The sequence below is a fragment of the Eufriesea mexicana genome, unplaced genomic scaffold (assembly GCF_001483705.2).
Source record: "Eufriesea mexicana isolate 0111107269 unplaced genomic scaffold, ASM148370v2 scaffold1653, whole genome shotgun sequence".
Taxonomy (NCBI): Eukaryota; Metazoa; Arthropoda; class Insecta; order Hymenoptera; family Apidae; genus Eufriesea; species Eufriesea mexicana.
The window spans coordinates 1,383,086-1,409,415 of NW_016909884.1; the positions used below are offsets into that span (position 1 = coordinate 1,383,086).

The window sequence follows — 26,330 nt, forward strand, 5'->3', positions numbered from 1 at the left end:
TGAAAACATTTAACATAGCAGTACATTTTATATGCCGATATTTAATTTGTTGGTTTCTTAGGTTTAGCTGTTAATTTTTCAGACAGAAGTTTCTTCTTCTTGTCCAATTTATTTTTCCTCTTCTTTTTGTTTGCATCGGCTTTTTGACCTTGAAACTTGTTTTCTTGCTGTGGACTAGCTTGTTTTGTTTCAGATTTCTGATCCTTTCCACTTATTCTTCTTACAGCACTTTTTTTGTTATGAGACTGAAATATGTGAATTATTAAATTAGTTTTGGTTCAATAAACATTTTTAAAGGTATAAGCTTAACTTACCGATACTGCCACTTCTGTATTATGTTTTGCTTTCTTGCGTGAAACATTAGAAGTATTTTCTACGGAGAGTGACCTCTTTCCATATTTCCTCTTTTTGGTTTTATCTTGATCAGAACTTGGTTTTACTCTTACTTCTCTATTTAAGATTGCCATACCATCAAGTTCTAATGCTAAAGCAACACTGTCCTCATTTTTAAAATTAATGTATCCAAATCCTTTGCCTACTCCAGTTTGATTGTCTCTAATCACACGAACAGATGCTATTTCACCACATTGCTCGAAATGTTTCCTAATTGTGTTGTCATCAATATCTGAAAATTGTTACATATTATAATATTAATTAATCTGATTATTTTTTGCTACTTTTATTGTATTACTCTGTTACATGTGCTATACTAACTGAAATGTAAGTTTCCAAGAAATACACTTCTTTTTGGGTCAAATCTTTTTTCTGTTTCGTCAGATGCATCTACTCTTATATAATTTCCTTCAAATAGTGTTCCATTTAAAGACAAAGCTTTCTTAGCAGATTCTTCAGAAACAAATCTAATATATGCATAAACTGATTTCAATTTAGGATGTAAATCATTTTTAATTGCTGCAATTCTTTTAGATGTATGCATGGATTTTGCTATTTTACCTCTTAAACGTATAGCATCAATTTTTCCAAACTGCTTAAATAATTTCTGTAACTGTTTTTTTGTTACATCCTTTTTAAGATTACCAACAAAAATTGTTCTTTTATCTTTTTTTATTTCTTCCAAAGAGTCATCCTTATTTTGTTTATTGCTTTTCTTTGTTTGAAAGTTTTCAAGTGCATTATTTTCTTCTTCTGATTCTTCTTCCTCTTCATCTTCATCACTTATGTCATCATCTTCGTCATTTTCATGTGGTTCAACAAAATCTTCATCGTCATCATCATCTTCTGCAATACTATTACCTAAGAGGTCTTTTAAACCCAAAGAAGATTCAGCAACCTCTTCCTCATTTTCTGATTCGTCATCTTCATCTTCATCTTCATCTTCATCTTCATCTTCGTCATCGTCATCGTCATCATTATCATCATCATCATCTTCTTCTTCTTCTTCTTCTTCTTCTTCTTCTCCTTCCTCATCTTCATCTTCATCTTCATCTTCATCTTCATCATTTCCATGCGGTTCTACAAAATCTTCATCATCATCATCGTCTTCGGCAATACTATTCCCCAAGAGTGCTTTCAAACCTAAAGAAGACTCATTCTCAACCTCTTTCTCATCCTCACTTTCCTCCTCTTTATCTTGATCTTCTTCCTCATCATCAGAATTATCATCTTCTTCTTCCTCCTCTTCTACTTCTTCAATCTCATCATCACTATCATCAGTTCCAATAATTTCAGTGACTGATTTATCTGAACTGTCTTTATTGGCATCAATGCTTTTATCATTTGTTTTTAACCCATCAAACATTTTAATCCCTTTATTTACTTGTACTCCTTTTCCCTTTACTTTCTCTTCTCCTTCCTCTTCTTTTTCTTCTTCTTCTTCATAATCTTCATCATCTTCATCACTTTCATCAGCTAGACTGGCTCCAAGAATATTTGGTAAATTTTTCTCCTCTTCACTTTCATTATCATTATCAGATGATGATCCACTTTCATTATTGTCACTATCTTCCATCATGCTCTGTTCCTGTAATACAATTCCTTCATTGATATCATCATCTTCTGAATTGAAAAGTTCATCTTCTTCAGTTTTTCCCAAATTCTTTTTACTCATTTGTCTTTTATAAGACTCCTGTTCTTTTTTATCACTTTTTTTGTCATCTTTCTTTCTCAGTCCTTTGTTCTCTGAAGAATTTTGAGATGAATTACTTTTCTGTTTTTGCAAATTTTGTTTGATGTTATTACTATTTTGAACTTCCAATCCGTTAATTGATGCAACTTTATCAGTAAGCGTCCGTTTAAACTTTTCACTTTTCTTTTTATGTATAAGCTTATCCTTTGGACCATTTAAAAACTTCTTGGATGTTAGATTTTTATTTGCCATCGATTTAACCATCTTGGTTTAACAGACTTATTTATTCTTCCCAATGTAAGTTATTCTGTCATAAATACAAGAAACGATTAGAGTTTTGTACGTTACATTCGTTGTACTGTAGACAATTTAAATTTCATGATATTACAAGGTTATTATTCCACGTGCAAATATATTACATATTTAGTAAATTAAAGGTGAATTAATAGAAAAAATTAAGGTATAATATTTTTAAACTGTTCAATTTATATATATATCGTTTGATAACGGACAACGTTAAATACTCACCACAAGAATGCGTATACAAATCAAACCGCCACAACAAATTCACTTCTCAATACGCCGGCTCAGACTGAAAAGACTTTAAGCGCCAACAGGAAGAACGAAATCAGCCATTAATGTTTTGTGTATTTTTTGAATTGCAACGTACTAGCAAGAAACAAAATTCTCTACACAAGGACATCCCTAAATGGAATGTCCCTATAATTCCAACGACCAATTGCAATATTGCAATCATAATCTTAAATAACGTCTAAAGTTATCATGAAGAATAAATAATAAAAATAAGTAAATACTTTTGTACATTGTGTACTAAAATGTAATTATAAAAAAAGTTTCAATGTTATATGTAAATATTGTTTTTTTATGGAAGTTGAGGTTATGTTTCATAGCATTTTATGATCTTCTAAGATTCGGAATTTGTAAATAATTTATTGCACAAATTGATATATCCACAACTGAGAAAAATATAGGTAATTTCTTATTAATATTATATCTTTTTTTAGTAATGTTTTATAGTGCTGGGTTAATTTATCCAAGCATTAATTGTCAAAATTATGTGGTTATATTTTTCATCTTCCAGATTATATTTCCCTTACATGCAATGGATGGAGTAGGATTATTCAATACTTTTCTTCAAACACATCAGCTTCAGTTAGAATCTTCCGGGGTGCCAAGAATATTTTGGGAAGTTTTATTTAAGAAACTTCAATATCAAACTTTTGATTCTGATACAGTGTTTCAGTTGATAAGGATTGATTATGACAATAATGAAAAAAGTTTAAGAGATCCTGTTTGGAAACTTTTTGTTTCCTACGAGAAGGGAATTTCTGCTCAAGATCAAAATAACATTTATTTAATAGATCATGCATGGATATACGATTTTGGCAACGCTAAAGAAAATTTAACAACTATACCGGGACTATTAGATCGTATGTGTTCCTTAATGGGTTTTTCTACCGATACAGAAGAAGAGGAAAAATTAGATTTTGTACTAAATGAGATGTGGCGATATAATCAATTTTTCTCCCTAAGTAGTGGATCGATAGAGGATAGAATGCCAATTTGGTACATTATGGACGAAGTAGGATCAGCAATAAATCATAGCAGTGAACCTAACTTTAGGACAGTGCCTTTTTTGTATTTACCAGAAGGTGTTACCTATACACTTTTGTTTCCTATAAAAGATGTTGATTGCGAAGAAGAAGTTACAAGAGATTTTGTAGAAGGTCAAACAAATGATCCAGAAAAGCGGAGAGCTTTGTTGTTACCTTGGGTAGAGTCATCGTTTCTTGGAGAAAGTTTTGCACAAGTAGAACCGGATGAAAGTTACTTTTTGGCGTATCATATTCGTGAAAGTCTACCGGAAGTAGCTAATCTACAACTTGTTCAAAGAAATAGAGACACAAAGTTAAAGGTTTACTCACAATATACATATATAAACGAATATTTAAATGACCAAGCATTTGAAATTGTGGAGAATGAAGATGAAGCTGATATTTTATGGTACCTCTCGCACTTTAAGGAATATAAAGAATTGAGCATTCGATCGCCACATGTTTTCGTGAATCAATTCCCATTCGAAAATGTACTTACTATTAAAGATTTATTGTCGATCGTATGCAGACGGAAAGTAGGTGAAAAATCGTATGATCCTGAGACGCTTGAAACTTATCCACAATGGCTTCCGACTACTTTTAATTTAAATTTAGAATTAGTACAATTCATGGCATATTTTGAACAGAGGGAATCAATGGGTTTAGATAATCATTGGATTTGTAAACCTTGGAATCTTGCAAGGGGCTTAGACACTCATATTACAAGAAATTTGTTCTATATTTTACGATTACCTAGTACAGGGCCGAAGATCGCACAGAAATACATTACGAATCCGGTTTTATACGAGAGGCCGGAAATCGGAAAAGTTAAGTTCGACGTACGATACATAGTAATGCTCAAGTCTGTAAAACCTCTAAGGATGTTCGCCTACAGAAACTTCTTTTTAAGATTTGCGAATAAGGAATTCGCTTTAAATAATTTCGACGTATACGAACAACATTTCACAGTGATGAATTATTCAGAGGACACTCCACTTTGTCACGTAAAGTGTGCGGACTTTATCTTGGAATGGGAGAGTCAGTATCCTGACTTTTCATGGAGAGAGCACATCGAGCCAAAAATCTTGCACGTGTTCCGGGAGATTTTCGAGGCTGCAATGATGGAAAAACCACCAAAAGGAATTGCCGAGAGCCCGAGAAGTAGAGCCATATATGCTATCGATTTAATTCTCGAATGGAAAAAGGGAACAATGCAGCCTGTCTTACTGGAGATTAATTTTTCGCCCGACTGTAAAAGAGCTTGCGAGTATTACCCGAATTTCTACAATGACATCTTCAAATGTCTATTCCTGGACGTGAATAATCCGGAAGTATTTCACGATTTGAGCATGGAGTAAAATTAAATACCTCGCTAATCGAAAGTACGATGGCCTAAGTGCATGCTCGAACTATAAATATCGAGAAGCTATTAACGATCGCTTCATGGCCAGCCTCGTGGCCAAATACATTTATTTATTCAAAACTGCCGAGTCTCGCATTTCGTATGCGATAATGAGTTGAAGTAGCTCCAGTAAATCTGCATATGCGAACGTTAAGGGTACATTTGGCCCATAAATAATTTGCACCTCCCATAACTTGACGCCACAACGGCAAGACTACTGTAGTACCTAATGGAATAATAAACGAGAGAGCAATTGGTACAGTTTCACGACAGCTCACTTCGGTCACCATCGCGTACGTACACTTTCATTCCCTAGTGTATGTTTCACGCAGAAAGAAATGCACGACGATGACGCCAATTTTTTGTCGATACTGTTCTCTTCGAGAAAATACGACGAGCACGTAATAAATATCGTTATATCCAAGCATACGAAGTCAATCGTAATTATTTCTTTGATCATCCTTCTATTGTTTACTCGCTCGACGTTTCAAACTGATTTTCTCCCAATTATCCTAATCTCAGTGGCATTAAAACATGGTACGAAGCCTGCTGAAAAAATTGCATTGGATCTATAAATTGCGACGAGAGCTTTTATTCTCCTCGGTTATTTTCTTTCTTCTGTTTTCCATCGTGTACCTTTATTTTTACACAGCTGCAGTCTTTTATCGCGTTATTTTATGCTGTCGGCGTGACGGCACGATTTTATCGTTTACCTTTGGATTTCAAGCGGTAGCAAGAGAGTTGACTGCCTTGTTTGCGTACGTTCTTTATGCAAATTATTTTATCTTCGTATTCGTAAAAATTACGATTTTAACGAATCACGATTACCGTGGATTCCCGACGAATTTAAAAGGATTCCTACCGGCATAATATGCCCCCCTTGTTGTTACTTACGCGATTCGCAGTTTCGCCTCGCGTGCGAGGACATAATCAACCGCGACGATTATTTCTTTATTCCATCCAGTGGCATTACTAGTCGAACCGCGTTTTACTGACAATCGTTCGCGACAATAATGAGCTTACGCCATGCTATTTTGTTAATTATCGTCCCGCCCGTTATTCGGTTATTCCGCAACGATATTTCTCGCGTTTGCACGCGTTTGAAAAAGCTTTGTCTCCGAAGCTTCTAGCACAAAGCTCGTTTCGTGCAATTATACAAACATATCGACCCTCGAATTTAACGTTGTTACACGCTCGGATAACGCCGAGCTATTTTACTTACGGTATTTCGTTTGATTCGGCGGATATTAAATTATAATTACTTCATAAAGAGAGCGTATTTTGAGAACGGAAGATCGATGTAAAACACCGTTCAGGGAAAATTCAATTTCTCCCGGCGCACAAAGGGTGGTTCGAAGAAGCGGAATATCGAAATATCTTTCGCGAAGAATGCGCAACTTTTGAAAGAAAATGTCGCCATCGAGAGGCGGACCAGCGATGTTCTTTTTTCACACTTTCCGAGTAATTATCGACGATACGATCAGCCAAGATATTCCGCTCGCGGTGGATTACACGGAATGAAATAATTTGCGCTTTAATCCCGAGCAGAATTAACTTTTTCCGTAACAGAGGCGTTTTAAAAAGTCGACACGTCATTCAAACCGAAGGCGCGGTAAAAAACAAAGAATCCCACGGGTGCAACGTTGTGCCGTGATCCTTCTTCGTTCTTTTCTCTTTTTCCATCGAGTCGATTATTTTTCACCCTCCACGGCAGCGGTGCGTGTGGCTCCAGGTAGTCGGCTCCGTTCCATCGTACCGTGCATTCCCGAATGTTACGTTCGCGGGGTAGTCGTTGCACTTATATACGTCGGTACACTGCCGCCTGTATATTCGTTTCCGCGAATTACGTGTCACGTATAGGTCAGCAAAGGTGGTTAAGTAACTCCCTTCTCGTACCGTAACCCCTGGCCGACTTCTCAGACGGCGGTGGTGCTGGTAATCATGGCAATTAAGCAAATGAGTTCTGCGTACAGGGACGTCGATAACGAGGGCGTCACGCGGTTCGAGATGGAATCGTTTCGCGACCGCGATCGACTCAACCCCTCCACCAATCTCTCCCATTCCCGTTTCCCACATTTCCGCCCCCTGCTCGCCCCCCTTCCTCCGCATCTTTTCTTCTTGTTTTCGTGGTAACGACAGTCTGAGCGACGCCATCAGTCCGGTGGTTGATACCCTTATTTCACCCCATCGGCCTGCTCCCTTCGCCGGAGCCGAGATTGATATCGAGAAGTTGGAACGGCCGTTGCGTTGGCCCTTTTATTTCCAGCGGGCACATCGGCCTGTTATTTCTCTCGTTGCGAGTGCCGATTCGCCTCTGCCGACCGGCAATTTCGTGCTTCTTGCCGCGCAACTCTCCGGGTAATTTGGTAATTTCGTTTCGACCCTTCTCGTCCAGGCCGAACGAAGAATTTGTCGGCTAGCGGCGCGCGGCTGGTATAATTATTCGGGAACGAGCTCCGAGCTTTCCTGCCGCGACGGGGAAGAATACGTTTAATCGCGGACGCGAACAACGCGAGTAATTTCCCGTTTTATTTAATACCTTTTCGACGTTCGGCCCCACGGTCGCCTAGAAATGCCTTGAAATAACTTGAATTAGTTCGAGATCCTCGGGGCTGCCGGTGTAACGGCCACCGGGCGTTCCTTTCGTTCAGCCGAAATTGCACGGTGGAAGCGAGACACGGGGAAAGCCGCAATGTAAGAATAAAAGTGTACGCAATTAGAGAAGCGCGCGAGTTTCCTAGCGCGATAAATGTCGTTGCGTTGCACGGTGCAGCGAGGTTGCGCGCGTTAAAAGTGGTCTAGGTTGTTACGAGCAACTCGACAAGACTCATTTCTTCCCGGTCGGATTGCGGCAAGGGTGCCGGGGGTGTGCAACCCCCGAATACACGGACGGGCTGCGTTTTATGTCCCGAGCAGCATGATACCGCGTTCATCGACTCGCCGAAATCCTCGTTTATTGTTAATTAATGCGTTTAATTGTTATTTCATGCGGAATAAGTATGACGTACGCGGTCCATTACGGGCAAGTTTGTCCAGGGGAAATTGCGGAACAAGCTTGTAAAAAGTATCTCTTTCTTCAAGGTGGAATGCATTCGGCGAGCACGCCGGCGAAGATGACTTTTTTATCGCCGCCATGCCGCATCGTCGAGAACGTCCATCGTTCCCTTCGTTTTTCCACATGTAAATTTCTTACCGACCCTCGAAACACCACGGTGTACTATACCTTGCTCTACCATAAGTATAACAACGAACGAAACGTTTGTCTTCTCTGCGAACGCCATTTGCCGGCCAATGTTACGCCGTAACGTCTGGCGTGATACCGCGATTCTTGAATTTTTATTCTTTATTTATTCCAGCGATTCATTTTCTAAATCGACCCGTTCGACTATGTAATCGGCATGATTAATTGCCACGGACAAATGTTTTACATTTTTATTTACACGTTCGTTGGAAAAATTTAATCTCCTCCCTGATAGATTAACGTTCCCGAGTTACATGTTCGTTAAGCGATTATTTGCAAGTAATAACGATCCAATTTGTCAAGAAGCAATCGAATAGTTGCGATTCGAGTATAATCTGTTTAAAAGCACACGGAATTCATGGCTGACAATACGTTCTCGGTTTATTCCCCCGAATGAACGTGTTTAACTCTTTGCGGCACAGGATTTCAGATAATGAAATAAACGTTGCATAGAAATTTTATTCCGTTTTAAATGAAACTAAATTGGTACATTTTTACTAATGAAGGAATCACGTAATGCAAAAACATGGAAAAATAATTTTATTGAATTTGTTATAGGTGTTATAGGTGGGACTCTAGTAGTCCTATCGTCTTATATATGTTGAATGTTGCCAACACAGGTGAATACATTTATATTTGTTGAAGGTATTAGCAACTGCTTTACGTAAATAAGACGAAATATGAAGCTATGCGCATGCAGCTATTGCAATATTTCGAGGTGGGACTAGAAATGCCCCAGCCTGCATTAGGGTGCATCGAAAAGGTGGGATTCGGCGATCTTTTCGTTATTGAAACATAGCAATTCTTTTTGTTATAGAGTCGACGATATTTTCATATCATATGCAAATTAAGACGTAGAATTATTTTTCTTCGACATTCCACACATCGTTAGGTAATTTTAACCCTCTGCACTCGAGAGGTGACTCTCAGTCATCATTTAATTAGATTCTAAAGATCGACGTTAATTAATATATCAAATTTAAAATTACCTAACGATGCGTGGAATGTCGAAGAAAAATAATTCTATGTCTTAATTTGCATATGATTTCTCATTTACCATTTTAAAAATATCTTCGACTCTATGACAGAAAGTCTTCGAATTGCTATTCTTCTGTAACGAAAAGGTCGTCGAGGGCAAAGGGTTAAATTTGATATATTAATTAACGTCGATCTTTAGAATCTGATTAAACGGTGACCGAGAGTCTCCTCTCGAGTGCAAAGGGTTAATCCCAGCGTGCCCCGAAGAGTTTTAACCGATCCGATCGACAAACGGACAAAGTTCGAGACGAAGTTACGGCCGCGTACATTTTTACCGAAACTGGAAATCGTATTTTGTCAATTTTTTAACGCCCCCCGCTCGATTTATGCCCGAAGCGAACCGGCGAATCCCAACTGGCTGAAACTTTCAGAGTCTCGAGATGTACATCGCATCATCCCTGGTAATATTCGAAGGGAAGGGACGTCGATTCTACGAGGTTCTTGTAAATTTTTAAAAAGAGCCATCTAGGAAAGAAGGAAAGGGGCTGCGTGCTATCCAACCACGGAATATAAAACAAGCCGCACGGCGTACCTTTCTTCGTGGATGTCGTGTCCGGCTATTCGACCCTGCATAAATTTTCGTCAAACCAATTTCTTCCGACTGTTCCCTCCTGAGAGGAGAATTTCTTTAAAGCGTCGCTGCTTATTTCGTGTTACACGGACAATTCGAAGCCTCGCCTCGTCCGCCGGTATTATCCCTTCGTCTCCGCGGAAACGACAGAAAGGAACAAGAGGGATGGAAATTTTTATCGCTCGGCTACCACCCCAGTTTGCTATTTCGTCACCGCGCTCTTGATTACTCCGGAAAGGCTTACGCGACTCTCGCGGAATCCCGTTTAATTTCGCCGAGCTTATTCCGCGGGCGCAGCTTTAGCGTTTTATCGTAATTAATGCGGACGGTGTTCGCTCTTCAGGCAAAAAACGGCACGAGAAACAGACGATTTACAAACGCGCTGTTTTAGCCGGCCATTATCCCCTCTTTATCCGCGAAATGACCGGCTGTGCTTTTGGATGCGCGATTTACGGTGTCAGACTTTGCCGGATGGAGTTTTCTCTCCTCAGACCGACACGCGTTATTGCACCTAAGGAGGAAGCATAATCTTCCTTCGCCAGATCCTCCGCATCCCTGCTGCTAGGCCTTCGACCGCGCGTATCCTCGTCTCGACGCTCCTGCGGGGAACAGGCTTCATTACGCTGCCATAAATCACGGCCAATGTACCTTATATGAATCGGACCACCGGTAGACATCGCGCTATTATTAATTACCATCGCGAAGCGACGCGGGGAAAAACAAGGGCCCCGGGTGGGAAGAGGGTGGCGCGGTGAATGGCGATATTTTAGCCGGAAAATCCCGCATTCGAATAGTTTCGCTCGTGATCGATAGGATTATCGTCTTGCCGGTTTTTACGTCGGCTGTCGCGCGATACGAAAGGACATTTATTTCGGCGGACGTGTCGGGAGAGGTGGATCGATTATGGAATTTATAGAAATATAAATTTCCCGCGCACAAAACTACCACCACGGGTCCATCGACGTTTCATCGTGCACGCGGACGGGATTTCTTTATTTCGCAAGAAATTCTCATTAAATCAATCAATCGATTCGATCGGCTGCCGAATTACGGACGGATACTTGTCGGTGTGCATAAATCAGCGGTGCGTTTGACCGTGCACACATTCTCTGTTGCTTCGTCACTTTGACAAAGGGGTTTACACCGTGGAGCGCGATCGAAAAGCACGGAGAGAGACCGGTCGCGATCAAAATATCATTATTTCCGTTTTACACCCTTCGAAACTCGATAATGCTTTCCCGTAATTGACTCGCCTCAATGAATGACCGCGGCATAGGTACTATCGTCATTGTGGGTAATGACAGGATTAAAACAACGTTCGGACCAATCCGGCCGGCATTTAATTATTAGCGGTGCCCCCTACCCGCGTGACATCGGCCCCCGTTGCCAGGACATATATTCGGAATACAGCATTTTATTGACCGACCGGACAATCGAAGCGCATATTTACACGTACGAGCGACGTGGTTCGCGCGAGCTTCCCTCTCGGTCTATAATTGGAATTTAAAACGTCCCGAAATCCGGGGATTAAACCACGTTTGCACCGCGTTTCATCCAACTTTCCCCTGCTGTTGATGCTCCTTCTCCCCGAATTTCCCTCTATAAATGAGAGCGCGATGACACGGGTTTGCTCGGTGATTCGTTTAAAACGATGAACCGGCGAAAATCGTCTTTCGAAATCGAAACGTTGCGCGATAAAGCGCAGATTGCACCTGGTTATTCAAGATTTCCACGGTTCCTGGGATCACCGTGAAATTCGTTTGAGCGATATGCATTATGCGGCTCATGCTCGTCCACGAACAAAGAGAATAAGCAGGGCCGGCGTCACCTCTTGCGGGGCCGGGTTCAAAAATTTTGCGGGGCTTGAATACACATTCAAATCCCATAATTAACACGTTAACACTAAACGTACCGGTTTATTACTTTACGCATATTGGCTATTCTTACCATATGGGGTCAAATGACCCCTCGTGGTACATTACCCATGCAAAGAATATTTCTCGGTAAAAAAGAAATTAAACAATCGGATAATGTACAAATTTACGGATAGTCAGATGAGCGAAGGAAATAAAAATAAATGTACGATTATAAAATAAATTTTGAAAAGGATCATTTGATCCCTAGGGACCCGAGGGTCCGTACAGTGGACACGTATATGACACGATTTGTACCACGATATAATTTTCGAAAATATTCCTCGTCTTAAATTCACCAGGTCAGAACGACCAAGTCCTCGCCACGCGTCGAGAGATCGAGCAATGCCCAACATCGAAACCCTTAGCATTGCAATAGCCTGACGTGTCTTTGTTTAAAGAGAATGAAACGCGATTCCAGATTTGGACAACGAACTGCAAGACCGCAATTGACATAGAATATTTAAACAGCAATGAACGTTAGGCGTTGCTATACTCCGTTCCTATGCAAGTTTCTAAAAGCTGCGACTCGTCGACAGACTTCCAAGAATTGGGAAGGGAGAGGAGTCATATTTCGATTTTTAACAAAATTTTTTTAAAGAAATACAAGCCATTTTTTTCACATCTATAATTCGCTTTCAAGGGGCAAAAATTTAACGAAAGTACAAAATTTGTAATTACGATTTTCGCAAAATGCTATTAATGCCGTTTAATTTCTCTGAAAGCATTTGTAATTTTTTTATCTGGGATAGTTTTCATGATACGACGACTTTATGGAGTTACATTGAACTTTAACACTAGAACTACCAACCCAGTGAAGATGACTGGTCCCAGAATTTTCCTTTTTGCAATCACCGAACACATACACCTGCTTTAAGAATAAAATTGGTATCAACTCGTATTAAGAAAGAACTGTAATCGATATATTCTCTCGTATTCATCGTATCGCTGAAATTATTATAATCTTTGCACGTTATAGTTAGGTACCCATTGAAGATCGGTAGTTCTGGTGTTAAAAACGGAAATGGAGCAGTGGAACATATGATCACTGACTGCACAGCGGATCCTAATTAAAAAGCTCAGATAATATGACAATCCATAGTGATCAAAACACATTACAAGTGCGTTTTGTGTGCCATATTATCCTCTTCGCCTATAACATTGTCTGAGGTACGTGACAAAGAAATCACGAGGCTAAACAGCAGCGCGAGCCGTAGTTCGTAGCTAGCGTCTGACATAAACATCACGGGTCAGGCGTCTGATTAATTTTCGCCGATATTTCCTGTTTCAGTTGCGTGTTATTCTTCGCCGCGTTCGGACGTAGTGACTCGATCGTGTGTAGTGTGACCGACCTGCTGTTGACTGTGGCACGCCCCATCGCAGCTCGAACCATAAGGTAAGTGGTTTAAGAATATTCAAATCGGACGCGAATTGCGGAGAAGCACTTGCCATTAAGGAGGTGCTATTCCAAGTTAAATATCGCTCCCGTGGTGAAAGGATGGACGCCATTTCGGTACTTTTCACGAGAGTTCGGATCTAGTTTCTGCAACTACCGAAGGTATTCGAATCCGGGGTCGACACTGCCGAATGTCGCTTGTCAAAGTTAACTTGGCACCGAATGGCGTCCATCGAGTGGTCAACTGTCGAAAAATCGTTTCCATCGACTACACGGTGCGCGTTTCTGGTCCTCTGCTTGTATAGTTACTAATTATTACCGAATATAGGAAGCTTCTTTATAAAATGAGAACAAGAGCACGGTGCAATAAGGTAAGATGGTGGAAACACGAATTTTCTAAGGGGGACCTGGAGCAAAATATTGTAGGATTATTAGTAAGGATAATCCCTTTGTAGACGAGGTAGTTCTAGTGTCAATGAGGTTTGTCACTGAATCATCGCTATTATAAAAATGTCAAATCTGTTTATGGTATCATCGTTCATCATTCTAATTGGGTGATTTCCTGAACACCTAATATCTTCCGCACCCGTGTAGGAATCGTATCAATCTTTGACGTCAATATTTAATATCAACAATTTAGAACACGCTGGAACGAAATATTTCCATGCAAACATGGGAGAGAAAATCTTACACTCGAGTGAATATGCAGTAAGCTATCACCGATTGATGGATTATGCGATTGTATTTTCTACTCACACCCGAATATTCGATCTACTAGACAGGGGGTCCTGCAAAATGTCCGATGAATTTTCGTAAACCGCGGGGCCTGTTGGTACGTGGCGAAATATAAGCACACTTGAAATTGGACGAACAAACTTTCTGTCTTTACAAACGTATAGTTCGGCTGTGGTGCAAAAAGAAAACGACGACGACGACTCGAGAACAAGCGAGGGTTCAGGAGACACGTGGTTCCTTACGTCTAACGAACCCCTACTGCTTTCAGGATATATTTAGTTCTCTTAGGTGACAATAGACGTAGCCGATTGTTTCTGTTAAGTCTCAACAGGGCCTTTCAAAACGAGGAGCCGGGTTCCGGTGAACCTGCCTCGCGCCGGCCCTGAGAACAGGGGTCTGTATTTTCTTCTCCGTGGCGCGAACGAGACCCCGGCTCGAGTAGTGATTATCGCGAGGAAATGTACGAAAGCTTCGTTACACCGGTGGTTACGTTATGTGCACCACTTGAAGCGGCGAAAACGAGCACAGCGCGCCGCAAGGTGGTCTGTAAGCGTCTGGCTCCATCGTCACCTTCCTTTTCAGCCCGCTTCTTAGAACGCGAGATAGCCTCTCTAAAGGGTCGCAGTACTCGTCCATTGCGCAATTAGCGTCGCCACTGGCTTTTCTTTTTTCCTACTTGCCCTGGCGAGTCCATCTCGGTCCGCTTTTTACCCGCAGCGCGCGGAGATGCGCGCATTCGCCGGAAATACACACGCAGAGGTAGCGGCGCGTGTTAATTGCGGGTCAACCCTCGTCCGTCCAACGATGGACCAACGAGTCTAATCTTCCAAGCCGGAAATAAGAACGACAGGAAGCATAAAAGAGAAGTGGGTCACGCGGTGACCGAGCGTTTTTCAAAAATGTACGACTCTCGCATGAGAAAATTCCTCCCAACGCGCCATTTCGACACCACTCCGCTCGCTGAAATCCAGCTTCCGTCTCGGAGGACTCGCGAAGACACGCCGGAGATTTGCCTTCGTTACCCTTTTCTCTCTCGTCGTCGAGAATCGCGACTTCTTAATTTCATACCCGCCCTAGCTTCACGGCAATATTTTTCTCCCCTGCCCATCCCTCCGCGTCCATTCTCTCGGCGTATTCTTTCGATCTTACCTTCCGGCTTATTTTTTATTCCTTCCTCGTCGACGACCTTCAACATCCGCTGCGAATCCTCGCGTTCGTTTCCTTAAACAGATTATTCCCGCTTCGCTGAAACGAATCGTAGAATTTCCTTTTTCCTTTCCTATTTGTTCCGCCCCGTACTCGTCGAAGACGGCGGCGTGGCCTGACCAAGGGGTAAATCCTGTCAAGGGAAGACTCTACCGGAAGGGGTGGAGCGAAATTGCCACGCTGTTTGTGCGCGATATCAAGAAGAGTTCGCCGCGTTTAATTTATATGAGAACGTTTTCCAAGGCACTGCGAGCTATTTAATTAAACGGCGGCTTAGAACACGACGAACCGCGTTACGGTGTCGTTGGGGAAATTTAATTTAAGCCAAAATATCGCGGAGTTACGATTAATCCCGTTGTCGAAAGAAGACAATGTACGCGGCCGGTATTCCGCGCGCAAGTAGCTCGAGCCACTCAGCCGTTGCGTCTGATTTTCATTAATATTGATCATCGCGACTGCTTAGTCACGCGGTTCTTGTTTGCATCCAGCTGGCCCTTTCTCGCACCTTCGCCCTGGACGTTTCATTTTCCGAAGCTCTACAAGCTTTTCCGTCATCCGTTGTCTCGAGCAACGATAATTAATTTCTTTCGTTCTTACCTTAATTAATAATGTTTCGTTGTTGCAAAGTTGACGGCAAGAAATCTCAATGAAAACTCACGGCGAATTCCGTTCCCTCTAGAGCTCTCCTCGAGCGTCCCTTTCCAACGCGCGGAAATCTCCAAGATTTTTCTCCAGCTCGAGCAGGCGTTCCTTCTTTACGCGAAAAAGGGGCAATATTAACCGGGGAGGGTGGTCTTTTTATAAACTCGCTTCAAACAGCCGGCGGTTTCATTCGATTATCCGTTTAACGTTCAATTTCTCGCGATCGCGCGCACCCCGACGAGTGCTCGCAATTAGGGTGCATCTGTAACTCTAATTAGCTTTATTCTCGTCGGCCACCTGTCTTCTTCCCTCGTCGACGATTCCACTCTCGCGTCGCGAGCCTTTCGATTCGACCACGTCGAATGGCGGAGTCTCGAATATCGTGATCGATGCCAGTTTAATCCCAACGCGCCCTAGGAATGCGTAATTAGATTCCCCGTGAATTTTCGTCGCTTTCTGCGGTGAAAAATCGCACGGCATCGGGCTTACGCGCGGTATTTTCGCACTAGCATTCGCCGATTTCGAAACTCGATCTCAAAGCCGATAACAATGTAATTTTGATTGGATTTCCGGTCGCGCGGCTCTCCGGCGTACGCGAAATTTTGTATGGTAAATGCATTTGGAATGATGAAAAGTTTATACCGTGACAAATGATTTCCCAATGAAATTTACATTCGTGCTAACCGATGCATGCTTAATGGAAAACATGCGCGCAAAATTGGACTTACGATCGAGTTATCTCCGTCATTCAGCGTTGTTATAGATTACTTACGCGCGTTTGTTCCCACCGATCGATGAATATTTAAATACCAGCCTGCGCCCGTTGTTTCTTATAACGGGGTGCGTTGCTCGGTGAAATTCATTCGACGCGATATCTCGCTCGACCTGCGGGATGGGGTTGAAATCACGTAGACATCGTGTGAAATTGAATAGTAAATCGTTTATTAGTACGAAGGTGTGATAGTGTTTCGAGTTAGCCTTGGCCGACATTCGTGATTAGAGTGAACCTGTGATACCATAAGGTGAACGAGTGTGATAGAGTTTTATTTTTGTTTTTTTTTTTTTCCATTTTTCTTTCTTAAGTGATGTAAGAGATAGATGTTAGAGCTAGTTACCCTGTTCTGCGAGCTGGTGTTCTCCCCATCGATCGGGCCGATCTTCGCGTGCTCTTTTGCACGATCAAGTCACGATCCACCGGCATCCGTGTGTCTCATCCCTTCGGACGATCCATCTCTCTCGCCCTTTTCTATTCACCCGCCGATTCACCCCCGATCCTCCTCGACCCCCCACCCTTCGTTAAATTGCAAGGCGGCGCGATGGAAAAGGAGAACGTCCGTGCAAGCTAACTTTCAAGAGTGCTACTTGTTATCTTTCGAGGTACTCTAGTGCCTATGACTTTTTTTTTTTTTTCTTTTTCCACTGTCTTCTGTTCTGCCTATATCGCTAGATCGCAGCTAAAATTAGCAAGACTGAAGGGGAGGAACGTGACACCCCCGCTCTCCCGTTCGAACGGAACAATAAATTAATAATCTCGCGACTCGTATACGCGTTAGAAATGGGGAAAGAAGATCTCCCGATCGTTCTTTCGTTGCGCTCCCTTCTGCGATCTCGAACGTCACGTGACCCCGACGATCCATCGTCCACGCGTATTACATAGCTGGCCGGCCAACGGAGATTCGGAAGGAACGAAAAACGAAGGGCGAAATCAAGCTCTCCCGGTGGCCACATTCTCGTCGTCGCGATTTACAACAGCGGTAATAATAATATAATAATAATATAATAATAATAATAAAAATAATAATAATCGATACATTATACACGATCCTCGATAATGCGAATATAACAACGCTTTCGACTGCGACAAAGTACTTGGTAGCGAATATAGAATTGCAGGCTGCCGAGGGGATACAACGACATCCCCCGTCACGTTAAATAAGAACAATGATAATAAATTAGGTTCCGTCGTACCTACTGTACACGCGCGTGTATATATACCTATATACTGTATATATAAAAAACGGTCTTGAAAAACGTTTGACTAACATGGACGTAAAATCGTACAAAAAGCGTTTGTCCCTCTTCTAGTTGCGTGGTGCGTGTTCACCCTCTGTTTTCACGCGAGTTTCCACGCCGCGAACCGATCGAACGCGACTCGCCGTTTCGCCATTTCTTTCTCGCCCTCTCTTCCCCTCTCTCTCTTTCTCTCATTCTCTCCCCTTTCCTCTCCGCCGCTGTCTCTGCCCCTCTCCTCGTGCACTCTTTGATTGTACGCATCTTTGATCATACGCGACTGGTCGTGCGCTTTCGTTCCCCGCGATAAGTACGTGTAATACCACCTACAGTTCACCTTTATTTTCGCCCGTGAACCCGTTCCCTCTCTCGTACCCCCGGCACGGCTCGCGGATCGATACCGTTCCGCGTTTTTCGCGGTTTTGACATCGCGTGGGAAAGAGGGACGGCCGGATACCGCGGAGCATCGGGCCACTAGAATTTTAAATTTCTCGCTGTTGTTACGCCGGATCCAAATTGAGATTAATGCAGGAAGAAACGGGGGAAGCACGAAGGGGCTGGTCAGCTCGAGGAACGGTGCTGCGCGATTATACGATCGGTCGCAGAACGGAGAGAAGGGAAAAATAGATTTCGCGGATGGTCGAGAGGGCGGGGTGGTTTCACGGGCGAACGTGTTCAATAGCGCGCCCGCTAAGTCACTTACGCACACACCTCATTTCTCGGCTCGTACATATAAAATTATATTTACAACAGAGTGATCTTTTCTTTTTTTTCCATTTTTTTTTGTCGTGAGGTATTCGCTCTACATGCATCTAAAGAGTGTACAGTAGCAAGAGGCGGAAGGGAGGTGGCCGGGAATCCGGAAGAATCCTTTCGCCTACGTTTCATCTCGCTCTCTGTCTCTCTCGCTCTCGCACTCGCTAGCCTCACTCGTACGTCACCTCGTACTCGCGTAAGTCGTCGTCGACGGTATACCCACGCTCTGCTCGTTATAAATAATTTAAAAATTATATACTTTATATATTAAATCGATTCTCTCTGATCTTTCTTCTCCTCGGCTGTCTTTTGCTCGTCGCACGGGCACACGTACATCATACACCTCACACACGCATGCACACGCGAGAAAGTTCGACAACGATATGATACAGCTATGCTACATCCAAGTGATCCGGACGCTCTTTTCTTTGCTTCACCCTCCCTCCGCCTCTCGCGTATATAATAGTATTTACACGGGGTCATTCGCGAATAGTTATCCGTTTCTCTTACACCTACAGTATGTATACTTATGTTTGCTTCTGTATATATATCTATATATTTATATATATTTATATGCATATGTACCAGCGTGTGCTTGTACAGCCTAGTAAGAACACTGTCCCTTGGTTATCCTTCTCACCTTGGTCTGTCTCTCTGGCAGCGTGATCGAGGCGCCTCGCGAGCGGAAAATCGTGCGACTACCGGCAGTTACGAGTCTATTCTGACACGCGTGTATAGTCGAGGGAACACGCGTGAGCGTTAACAACTAATAATCTAATTAAAGGGGGTAGTTCTCGTTTACGCGCGACGAAGAACCAGCGAAAAGGCTAAATCCAAGGGGAATATCATGAACGTTGCTCGGTGCGTATTCCCTCCTTCCTTCTGCGAACGAGCTTCCTGAAATGTGATTTCGGGGTTTCGTGGAAAGAATCGTTTCGCGCTTATGCGAAAGACGGCAGGCTATCGCGGCTCGATTCGTCGCGGAAAAGGAAACATCGCGGCACGCGACGAACCCTGGTTGTCTACTGGGCTTCCAGGTTACGCTCTCGTCGCGGGCAGGCTTTGAGAATGTAGGACGAGCTAGAGAATGGGCTCGCAGAAGGAACGCTATGTATTCTCTTTGCAGAAGGCTTTCGCGAAAGCTTCCCTTTCTTTCATTTTCTTCCCAATGGTTTTTCTGATTGAGACGCGCCGCGACCTCGTACGAGATTGCAAAAATAGGTGCTCCCTTTGAGCGTTCGCGTTCGAAAGCCTGTTCTCATGCGTGTTACGCTCATAGTCCTCGGGTACGACAATAATCGTAGCTCGGTAATTGACGAAGAAAAATTGAAACTCGATTAACCGTATGCTTAAACGTTTAACGTTACTCCGACGTGAAACTACCGGTGTGCGTGTGTGTGTGTATGTGTGTGTGTGTGTGTGGCTACGATTCTCATTTGCGAGTCTCTTTCCTCTAAGTGCGTGTTCGTAGGTGTTCGTTTAGGTGCTATTTTACAATCCGATGACGTGTATGGAACGTGCGCGCGATCGCGGGATAAATTACTTCTAACGCGTCGTATCAAAGTTTTTGTATGAAACCAGTTGCGGCTGATATCCCCCTAATCGGGGGCAGTCTTTGCGGAAATATTTAGGATCGTTCGACAGTGATTCGTACCACCTCTCCCTCGTCGTCTTTGGATTCTGATCCGTGGAACCGTGTCCCATCCGGAAAAAATGTGGTAGTCGCACGTCTCGCACGAAACTCGTCAGTGTTAAAAATCATCTCGCGAGTAGCTCTACTTTCGTATAAATTACAAACTAGAAGGCTAAAAAGTCGAAGTTACTTAGTAGCGTCCTTTGGTACCAGCCTGAGTCTCGTTAGATTACAAATAATTTGTTAAATAGTCTTGCTAAATCACTAAGAGATCACTGTTTCCGTGAGTGTTCTGTTTCCTATAATATGATCGTCGCGTTTATATAGTCTCTCGCTATTGCTCTGCCAACACCCTCCGCTCGGTGTCGTTCTACCATATTTTAAACGATGCCTCGGAAATCGGAGGCCCGACGTGGGTACGATACGTGACCCGAGATGCGAAAGTACGTTCTACGATACTCAACTTCCTACGGTACTCGATGATACGTATCTCAAAATATTAAAATACATCCTACATCACGCGCAACGATAAAAGGTAAACCGCGAGCTTCTCGCGTACAAAATAAAATACTCTCGCCCGTGGTAAAAATAACAAAAGAAGAAACAGAAAACGGAGAAAGAAGAAAACGATTTAGAAAATAAATACGCGAAAGGAAACGCGGGATAGCTACTTTTTAGAAAAGTGTTACAAGCTTGCTTCGATCGGACGATCGAACTACCGTCTACAGCTTCCTCCGGCTCTTCTTCGTCCTAGACTCCCTGTCGGAAAGACCTTGCTGTCTTTACGTGCCACGTGACCGTGCATTAAGACACGATGTAGTCCGCGGAATGATGGGAATGATGCGAATTTCGATGCTTGTCCTTCCTGTGATTCGTCCTCGAGTTACTGCTGCGCGTGCCGGTGGTTCCAGTGGTGCCGGAAGTGTGATGGCTGTACCCGCTGTCGCTGCCGAAACTACTGTCCGGCTGGCCTTGGTACAGTCTCCCGGATGATATCTGGTCGCTGTCGCGTGGGGCGTAGTACACCGGCTGCGTGTATTTATCCTCGTTATAGAGACGGTCAGTCGGCTGCGAATAGGTGTCCGAGTATTCACCACCTACTTGCGTGTATACCGGAGCGGTGTCCTGGTTTTGCAGTCCGTAATAGTCGGCCCCGTACTGCGCGGAGTACTTGTACTTGTCGTTCGACTTGCGGGACCTCTCCTTGTTGCTTCTGCTTTGGCTGGAATAGAGGTGGAGCGGGCCGAGTACCGGTACGCTCTCGTACGGGTTCTCCTCGACCCTGAGGGCCTGCGTCGCTGGCATCGGTGGTACGAAATAGGGTAACCTGTGGGCCACCGACGGGACGGACTGTTGTCGTTGATTGCTATTCGATCGGGTGCCAGCTACACCTGAAAATGACACACGCGCGTTAGACCGACTTTGTGACAGCTAGTGCTCGAGTTGTCAAGATCGACTGGAGATCGGAGGCTCACCCGCGACGCTAGGATAGAGCTGCAGTAACGCGTCCAGCAGCATCCCCTCGTGGAACTCTCCCACATCGTGGTTCTTGTCTCTTCTATGCCTGTCGAGACTCCTGGGGCTTCTGCCTCGTCTCTCTCGCGGTGGCCTGCCACCAGCCGGACAGGTTCCCCAGGTCGGGCCTGTCGACGTGAGCATCCGCGCCTCGGAGGGTTCGCCCACCGAGAGCTCGTCCTCGGCGAACTCGTCCTCGCTGGCCGGTTTCGACGACGCGGCCCGGTGATGGTGGCGGTGATGATGATGATGATGATGAAGCCGGTTCCGCGCGTTCAGCTCGCTCTCCTCGTCCGTTTCCGGATGGTCCCCTGGAACGGATGAATAATTTATAAGTACCGGTGGCATCGGATGCGCGCGCCGGCACGGATACGATAATTAATTGGACGGTTCGTTAATTAATTAACAGACAGGCTCTTTCGCGTGTCAAAGTTACGATCACACGGCGTGGATGAAATCAAATCGAATCGGCGGACGTGCTTTCAATTTTCAGCTGGGGAATCAGTGTCGGAATTAATTAGTTAGAGAGATCCGTCGTTATCGCGGTCGTTGTTTTATTTAAATGGGAGTGCAACTTCGCCGGGGAAAATGGCGGGGGCTGCGGGGCGATTGTTAAGTGAAAGTATCCGCGGAAAGCGAAGCGTGCTGTCGTCATTAGTCGTCGAACGCGATCCTGCAAGCCCGATGCACGCGTGTCGCACGATCCACGTTTTGCCGGCCTTTCAATCGCGAGCAATCACCGATATCTCTCTTTCCTTTTTATCCCCGACGGCTGTGTCGCCGCCGTTACGCCATTTTCCTTTCTTCCCTTCCTCGCTCGATCGCGGTTTTAACCTTTGCGCCCGATAATTGAGCCGCGTTACCACCGCGATCGTTAACCGGTCGCATTGTTGCCCGCACTTGCTACCAATTCCACGCTAACGAGAATAACGTTCGTTCGCGGTTGAAAAAAGAGAAAACTGCACGGTCACGCTCGCGGTTCAAACTCAAAACGGCCATTTTAACCGAGCGACCGGCTACGAGGCCGAATCGCGGCTCTGTTCCTCCATCGGCCCAATTACATATCGTTCGCCCAATTTTACCTCTCCGATTCTTCTCCCTCCTAGCCCTCTGTCCTCCCCGAGTTCCGTGTTCGTCGAGTTTCGCGGAGAAATAGGAAACAATGCGGGAACGCGCGATACGCTCGGCAAACTTTGCCCCTTTACAATTACCAGCGACAAAAGGCGAACGAGCCCTGCTAGGGGGTGGCGCTCCCGATTCCCGTGTCGAACGGACGTGAAAAATCGCTCGTAAAAGTAAGACGCGAGCGGAGATCGAGCGATGATAAAACACGAGCGGAAAGAGACTGAACGGCGAACGGAAGTTTATCGGCTCGATCTAATCGACGTTACAGTTCGCTGTTTGACAATCCCTCGAGTCTTCGCTGCCGTATCGCCGGGCCCTCGGTTGCAGACACAACGTCCTTATTTACCGAGATCGGGGGAGAGAAAGGATGGAAAACGAGGAAAAAAGCGAATGCTTCTCGGCTTACCGCGGTTGCACTTTTAATCTCCGTTATTTTATATCTTCGCGTATTTATCATCGGTTTAAGCGATAGCGAGTAAACTAGGATTTCCCGCGGGGATAAAGCTGAATTCCGCGAAGCGGAGTGGAATTCGTTGCCGGGGCGAAATCATTTAGAAGCCGCGAAATATACGTTCCCTTGGAGCGCAACGATGCACGGCCCGGTTTCCTCTTCATCGATTGGCGCGTGCCCCCGGGTCCCGGTAAAAACTCGCAAGGTCTCCGATGAGATTCGACGGAACTTTTTAATGAAAAGGGATTCGCGTGGATAAGACCACCCCGCGTGACGTTAACCGAGACAAATTATCGCGGCGAGACACGGGAATACGATCTCGGGTTAAATCGCGTGCTCGGCCGCGAGAGGGCAGGCGCGTCGGGTCGCGCAGCGTGCAGCGTACTCGATTACCGAGTCCTCGTCAAACGTCGAAAGTCTCATCACCATGCTAATTAGCTAGCCGACTAATGGGAAATATAAGTCAGAGGTCGTGTCACGCTTATCTGCTGCGATCGAAGGGGCCAGACGGCGGAGGGAGGAGTGGGCGCGGTTCCCTTGCGCGACACCAGTGGGCCACGGGGGTCTATCGAGAGATACCGGCGACGTGAAAGGAACGAGATACACGGGGAAGAAGATGAACAGCTTCCGATTCCGTCCCGACGGAGATTACGTATCGCCCTGGCGAACTTCATCGCGGACGGTTCGTCGAATTAATTGGGCAGATAAGCGGGCAGAGAAAAATGGCGGCGACGAGCAAGCGGGAGACGGGGCTACGTTCGGGAGAGAGGATTCTTTCCGCGAGAGGTAACGCGCGAGACTTTGGAGAAGTTGGGAGAACAGCGGGCGAACTTTCGTTCTCGGTGGCCAATATTTGTAATGGCGGTTTAGCTAGGAAGTTAGGCAAGGTAAACAGTACGATTAATCGGGGGGCAAAGAAGAAGAAAAAGAAGAAGAAGAAGTGGAAGAGGAAGAAACTCGCAGTTCAATGTTAGCCAACAGCAAAGAACACCCAGATTTAGCTCTCTCCATCGTCGGGTTAATCGCGACACTCGGATCCTACCTACGTTCTGCCTCAGCGGGAACGAGGCCCAAGACCACGCGCTACTCCTCAAAGTCTTCATAGCTGAGTCTCATCTAGAAGGAGAGCGTGTAATTGACGTTTATGCGCGGAACGTTAAGATCTTCAGCGGTGATTGGGTGGCGTGGAAAGTGGAATATCCCTGCTCGTAACTCTGCTTAATTCTTTATCGTATTACTCACCGTTACTGAGCTCCTCGTAGACAGGATTGTAGAGGTCCTGCGACGTGTACGGATCAGGACCCGGGCTGCTGCACATGAACACGCCCCTGCCGGTATCCTTCACGTCCAACATCTGCCGTGACAATGAAAAATAGTTAGAACGTAGCCGGTTTCGTGGTTTCCCGACGTGATTTGCTTTAAGGCTATCGCGCGAGGGAGCGTGTCGAGGGAGCGACTCGCGCGTCGAGAATCGCGCACTCGCTGAAAAAGGAGCCGCTGTAATAAGAAGGGAACGAAAGCTAGCTCGTTAGCCTGTTTTACGTCGCGAGCACCGTCCTATAATTGGGCGATTTTTCGGTGTTTCGTAAAAATACCAAAAATTCTGAGTAAATAAACCGAACGTAAAGGCGCACATTTGCGACGAAGGAACAAACAGAATATCGTCACTTGCCATTGGCCTAACATACCATTTTCATAGGTTACTATAAATTTCGATCATACCTGTTCGAGTAACCATCGGAGATTGTTTCGAACGACAGAAGCGGATTAAAATTGCCCGATGATCTCGAGGCGAAAAAGGGCAGCCTCGAAAAGAGTTCTAACGCGATTAGGGGCGTTCCAGCCCTTAAAAACCTCCGAGATCCTGCGGTACGGGAGCTGTACCTTCGGGCAAGCCCCGATCGGAGAAACGCTGACTCGGTGCGAGCCACGCGGAAACGGGAGGGTCGTAAGTTAATCCTTAAATCGACGAAGATCCTAGCCGGAGCAAATAACAAGGAACGATCCAGACGTCAGATTTATCGCACGCCAATTTCATTTCTCCGACTAATTTCTCGCGGAAACACTCGCTGACCGTGGAAAAGCGCGGCAAGACCGCGGTGAATTTGAAAAAATCTCAAAGCCGTAATTAATTCCCGGGATTTCGCGCTGACTGAGCTCTCCGGAGAGATTGAACGAGCTCGGGAACGGGTGAAAAGAGAAACGTCGTGTCGAGATCGTCGCGATGATCGATATGATACAGCGCGACTTCACCTCCGCTTCCGGTTAGCGAGAATACGAATATTCCGCTGCAGAGAGCTTTCGGTATTCTTGCACGGATGAATTCGCTTAATGAGTCGTCGTCGTCGGCTCGCGTTAACGCGAAGCGAATAACGTATTCGCGGACGGACGAGGGAAGCGGGATTTTTCTAAATGAAATTTCTCGCACGCGAAGACCCGAGCTTCCTTTGGCGCTTTTTACGAGACACGAGGACGATGTTCCGGTGTGGAGAGCAGCCCGGAGTGGTTCGAGGGGTTGAATCGCAGCTTTGCAACAACGATGACGGAAGGGGACAATAGGGAGAAGAGGTTCGAGCACTTTCCAAGTACTTCCTAATAAAATTTGATGGAGCTGATTTTCCCGCACTATATGTCCTCGTTCCCGCGCTCGCAGAGTATGGAGCAGCGGAGAGCTGGCGCGAGACGCGTGGTAGATTGGAAATTAGCGGTTGACAAGGTTCACGCGGCGCCTGGTTGCCAGTTAGCCCGAAAATTGCTCGGCAATTTCGCGAAGAAAATGGAAGGCGTCGAACGGCGTGCAATCGGGTATCTGGGACGATCCGTCGCGTTCCCGTGACCCCGAATCGCCGAAATCGAGTTACCCCGGTAATCTAGGGAATCACGAGGGAGCCAAGGCAAACGAAACCGGCGAGTTCCCTCGAATTGAAGTCCCGCGGCGGCGCTATCAGCCACAAAGGAGGATCGCTCTATTACTTTTCCTTCGTTTTCGCCGCG

At 44.8% G+C, this 26,330-nt stretch overlaps 3 protein-coding genes across 3 annotated transcripts in view; 1 reads left to right on the forward strand and 2 right to left on the reverse strand.

The window, feature by feature from the left end:
* Positions 1 to 39: 39 nt before the first annotated feature.
* Positions 40 to 2,689, reverse strand: LOC108548871 (nucleolar protein 12). The gene is made up of 5 exons (XM_017902002.1): positions 2,615 to 2,689; positions 1,513 to 2,393; positions 715 to 1,395; positions 315 to 625; positions 40 to 245 (listed from the first exon to the last, which is right to left on the reverse strand). Exons 2-5 carry the CDS (start codon positions 2,348 to 2,350, stop codon positions 42 to 44), a joined length of 2,034 nt encoding a protein of 677 aa, XP_017757491.1. The 5' UTR covers positions 2,351 to 2,393; positions 2,615 to 2,689; the 3' UTR covers positions 40 to 41.
* A 294-nt stretch (positions 2,690 to 2,983) lies between these two features.
* TTLL12 (Tubulin tyrosine ligase-like 12) lies at positions 2,984 to 5,523 on the forward strand. Its single transcript, XM_017901996.1, has 2 exons — positions 2,984 to 3,078; positions 3,189 to 5,523. The coding sequence occupies exon 2, from the start codon at positions 3,210 to 3,212 to the stop codon at positions 5,058 to 5,060; it is 1,851 nt and encodes a 616-aa protein (XP_017757485.1). The 5' UTR covers positions 2,984 to 3,078; positions 3,189 to 3,209; the 3' UTR covers positions 5,061 to 5,523.
* A 15,526-nt stretch (positions 5,524 to 21,049) lies between these two features.
* pxb (putative Hedgehog signaling attenuator pxb) overlaps positions 21,050 to 26,330 on the reverse strand; it is an 80,182-nt gene continuing 74,901 nt past the window's right edge. Inside the window, exons 5-7 of the mRNA XM_017902000.1 lie at positions 24,579 to 24,690; positions 21,721 to 22,071; positions 21,050 to 21,636 (exon numbers count right to left, since the gene is read on the reverse strand). Coding sequence (XP_017757489.1) covers positions 21,050 to 21,636; positions 21,721 to 22,071; positions 24,579 to 24,690 — 1,050 coding nt within the window. The remainder of the gene's footprint in view (positions 21,637 to 21,720; positions 22,072 to 24,578; positions 24,691 to 26,330) is intronic.